This window comes from Palaemon carinicauda, chromosome 1, assembly GCF_036898095.1.
Source record: "Palaemon carinicauda isolate YSFRI2023 chromosome 1, ASM3689809v2, whole genome shotgun sequence".
Lineage (NCBI taxonomy): Eukaryota > Metazoa > Arthropoda > Malacostraca > Decapoda > Palaemonidae > Palaemon > Palaemon carinicauda.
This window is the reverse complement of record NC_090725.1, coordinates 277,353,789-277,358,788: the sequence shown is the minus strand read 5'-3', so window position 1 is coordinate 277,358,788 and position 5,000 is coordinate 277,353,789. Positions and strand designations below refer to the sequence as shown.

The 5,000-nt window shown below is 34.1% G+C and overlaps 1 protein-coding gene across 1 annotated transcript in view; it reads left to right on the top strand.

The window, feature by feature from the left end:
* LOC137644827 (uncharacterized) overlaps positions 1-5,000 on the top strand; it is a 47,502-nt gene that overhangs the window by 40,053 nt on the left and 2,449 nt on the right. Inside the window, 3 exon segments of the mRNA XM_068377719.1 lie at positions 1,964-2,147; positions 3,010-3,222; positions 4,102-4,199. Coding sequence (XP_068233820.1) covers positions 1,964-2,147; positions 3,010-3,222; positions 4,102-4,199 — 495 coding nt within the window.

Genomic DNA, 5,000 nt, shown 5'->3' with positions numbered 1-5,000 from the left:
TAAAACCTTTGGATAGTTAAGTGGGAAGATTCAAAGAGAATGAAGGAAAGAAAAAGACAAAAGCAGTGTAATTGTAACTTTAGGGATATTATAAAGAACCCTATGTAGGCCTACAATACATTATATGATGTCAATTATAATTGTCATTGATACCTATGTTGATTAAAATACTTTATTTTTAATATATATATATATATATATATATATATTATATATATATATATATATATATAATATATATATATATACATTATATATATATATATATATATATATATATATATATATACACACATATATATATATATATATGCATATATACATTCATACATTTATAAACACACACACACACACACACACACACACACATATATATATATATATATATATATATATATATATATATATATATATATATATATATATATATATATATATAGCAATCTAAAAGTATAAAATAAAGAAATCGGATCGTTTGCAAAAGGCCGCTTGTACAGTGTATTTCAGAATGCCACTGGTATCACAAACTACTTTTTCTCCAAAGAATCTTGGCAAGAATAAATTTGTCATCATCACGTTGGGGCTCAGAGAAAAGTATACGGTACTTTCAAGGTCCGCAAGACCGCATTATTCAACCAATATATGAATGGTTCACAATCAAGGAAACCAAGCAGTCATCTCTATATGGAAGTTGATGTCAATTTAAGAGAGAAGTTGAAAGTCATTGATATTATTATGGCGAAGAGTACAGAAGGCATCAAACCAAATTATTGCACTCCCCTTCATACCAGAGCATGAGACATTCTTGTAGTGTATTATTATTATTATTATTATTATTATTATTATTATTATTATTATTATTATTATTATTATTAATTGCTAAGCTACAACCCTAGTTGGAAAAGCAAGATGCTATAAGCCCAGGGGCTCCAACAGGGAAAATAGCCCAGTGAGAAAAGGAAACAAGGAAAAATAAAATATTTAAAGAACAGTAACATAGAAATGAGTATCTTCGATATAAACTATAAAAACTTTAACAAAAGCAAGAGAACTCTAACCCAAGACAGTGGGAGACCATGGTACAGAGGCTATGGTACTACCCAAGACTAGAGAACAATGGTTTTATTTTGGAGTGTCCTTCTCCTAGAAGTACTGCTTACCATTGCTAAAGATTCTTTTCTACCCTTACCTAGAGGGAAAGTGGCCACTGAACAATTACAGTGCAGTAACCCCTTGGGTGAAAAAGAATTGTTTGTTTGTATACATCATCCTTATAACCTATGGATGGGGGCTTTAGGAGATCCTGTTAGTCTACCTGCTAAGTCATCAGCAGCCATTGCCTGACCTGCCCTAGTCCCAGCTTAATGGAGAGGATGCTTGGGCGCTGATCATTTGTGTACATGGTCAGTCTCTAGGGTATTGTCAATGTGTCTTGCCTCTACCATTCATGAGCGACCTTTGTATAGGCCCAGACAGTTTAAGAAAAATGCCATAGATAAAGTCTAAGAGCAAATTGGAATCTAGGAAGAAAGTGCCGTAGGTCAACAGTGGGGAAAACACATCTCACTGCTATAATAAAACCTTTAATCATGAACATTATTGTATTCATGTACTCTTAAATATTTTGGTGTTTTTATGTATTTTCTATACTCCTGATATCACACTTAGAAATGAAATATATATATATTCACAGTTCAAGATTCTTTTTATTTAACTACATATTATGGGTTTTATACATTAAAGTTTAAATAAGTTTGTAAAAACAAAATCAAATTCTTGTGAAAGGATAAACTATCCACAGTTTGTCTTGACGTGGATAGGATGTAACCATATATTTTTTTTATAATCTATTTCTAATCTGTTCTAGAAATTGTAATTACAAGTCAAAGCAATTCTAACGTTTTATAAAATTTACTGCATAGAATTCTTCTTAGGTATATTATACGTGGTATATATTTTACAGAACGTAAACAAGCTAAACGCAGCTCCTGGCGATGGCACATTCTTCACTGCTGCAGAAATGCGTTCCATTGAGCCTGCGGATGAGTTTGCTCGAGAACCAGACCACAAATTTTGGCTTGACTTCGATTTCAAGGATAAAGACAACGAGCTCTTCCATAATAAAGAATACTACCCATTCCAATCAAGTAAGAGTTATAAGTGGTTGGGTGATTTAAGAGTTCTGTTTAGTTTGCTGATCATATAAGTAGTAAAGATTACAGGGGTGATCAGAGTGTCACGAATGAGATGATATGGTCACGCGTTGATAAATGGATGGTGAGGAGGAAATGAGAAGGGCTTAGGAGGATCCAGTTTTCTTTGAGGGTGGGAGAAGGGGGGGGGGCAAATAACGAGATGGCGTGATAAGGTGAAGGATGATATGGAGAGAAGAATTTTGGTGGAAGAGGATGCCTTTGATAGAAGGTATTGGAGAAGGCGCCTCAGGTAATTGACCCCTTAATGTAGGGATAACGATGGGAAAGAAGAATTATTTTATGTATTCTGTATTTTTATAAAATACCAAGTATTTTATTTAGACTTGTAGGTGTCACAAACCTTATCTGGTCAAAACGTTTAAATTAAGAAGTGATTCACCTGAGGACCAAAAAAACTTGGCTTCAAGACTGGGAGGAATTAAGTACACTTGAGCTGGGATAGGCTGAAGTAGGACGCACTATTTGTCCTAGAGAAGCTAGTAATTACAGACTCTAGTACTCGGTCCTCATCTAGAAAAAAAATCCTGTCTTCTGATAATGTTGCTGTTACAGTTCCTGAGCGAAGACGCCAAATGAGCAAGACAAGCTTTCTTTTCTACTGGATGCCATTTAGACTTTTAATTGATCAATTACTTATTGCTTTAATTCAAGTTTAAATTTGTGAAGGCAGTGGTGCTTACTAGTTATAATATCATTTCAAACTATACTGTATTAGTAAAATAAATTTATTGATATCATTATTATTATTTTTATTGTATTAAATTTAAAACATAATCTTATTTTTTTTTTACAGTTGTGAAGCCTCGCCAGGTATACATTCCCCAGATAAATGAGATCAGCATGAGATTGCCAAATGTTCCTCCTTTATCACAGCCCGAGGATACTGATTACAGCTCCTTCTGTAACGAGACTTCGAAAAAAAACTGCAAAGGCGAATTCTGCTTCTGTCCTCACGTTCTCAACGTGGAGAAGGACAGTCTGGTGGAGCTCATTTTGGTCGATGAAGGTACGTGTTCTTCATTATTTTTCTGCTAGTGTACGCAACCCGTCAAAAATATGCTCGTGCACACAGATTCAACCCCTCCCATCCCTCCCCCTTTCCTAACTGCAACACTGTAGTTGTGGTTTTCCAGTGTACTTCTCGGGGTACCCCATCTCACCAAGGTATGATTACTCTTCTCTCCCTCACCTAAGGTACGGAGAGAGATCGGATAGTTATGCAACTGACAATGACGCTCAGCGTGACCGGAAATATATATATATATATATATATATATATGTATATATATATATATGTATGTATATATATATATATATATATATATATATATATATATATATATATCCAGACACTTCTTGCTATTTATTATATAGGGGGATTCTTTTTTGTTTTATGTATCACTAATAAATCTTTTTTGGTTTAATAATATCATGTCTCCTTGCGTCTTGCATTTATCTCCGTTATTCCTTTATGCTTTGATTCTGATGTGATGAAACATTTTCAAACAGTATTTTCATGTTTTTTCTGTTTCCCTACTCGATGCTTGTATTTTGGGTTTGCTTTCCATGTACTTTTTGGGACTTGGACTCATGTGGATTTTTGGTGATTGTCATGCAATCTATTTGGTTTATTATTTAAATTGTATTAAAACTACAGTTTTAGGAATGTTTATTTTACCTCAGAAATATCACTTAATTATATTATATCTTTAGCTCTTTTCTATGTAGTATTCTTAGGATAAATGATTGAATCAATAAATACTAATATTACCATTATTTTTTAAAATCTTATAGAAATGAAGTTATTTGGTATTTCCACAAATAATATATAATCATAGAAGGAGTGCATTTTTTCATTGAGTTTAATACTCATATTTTTCCCCAGGTTTCGTGTACTGGGCCAACCACCCATTCCATCTTCATGGCCACACATTCAAAGTTGTGGGAATGGGAAGACTGGGTGAAAACACAACTTTGCAGACGGTAAGATATTAAGAAGAATCTTGTTAGTTCTTGAAGGTATATTACTCTCTTCATATAAAGCTCAGATTGATTGTCAGTTGAAGAATCGGTTGGAAAGTCACTATCAGCTTTATAAAATATACTCGTATACAGTAGATCTCCACATTGTGCTCTGTATTTTATTATTTCCTGTTTGCTTCCTTTTGAGTTTGGCTTCAAATGGCTTAGAGTTGTGGTGGCCGATGTATTAACGTCCCTGACTGGTGAATACCAGACTGGGATTCGAGTCACGCTCAATCTTGTTAATTAGTGCCTTTGGTCGTTGCAACCTCACCATCCTTGTGAGCTAAAGAGAGGGCGATTTGGGGAGCCTATAGGTCTATCTGATGAGTCATCAACAGCTACTGTCTGGCCCTCCTTGTCCCTAGCTTGGGTGGAGAGGGGTCTTGGGCGCTGATCATATGTATATATGGTCAGTCTCTAGGGTATTGTCCTGCTTGATAGGGCAATGTCACTGTCCCTTGCCTCTGCCATTCATGAGTGGCCTTTAAGCCTAAGGTTGATTCTCCATGTGAATTTAAGCAATTGATTGCAATAGCTTATATGTATTATTCAACAAAGCTATTGTTTACATATTGCCGTAAGTAATTTTGCTATACATCTATATAAGGTCATAAAAGGTAACATTATGTCATGAAAGATTTTGTTCTGCTATTTTTTTCAATCCAGTTTTCTGCTAAATTATAATTGATTGTAAGTTATCTGGCATCACAAAAGAAAATCTTCAGAATAGCCGAATGCAATTCTAGTAGAAAAAAAAAA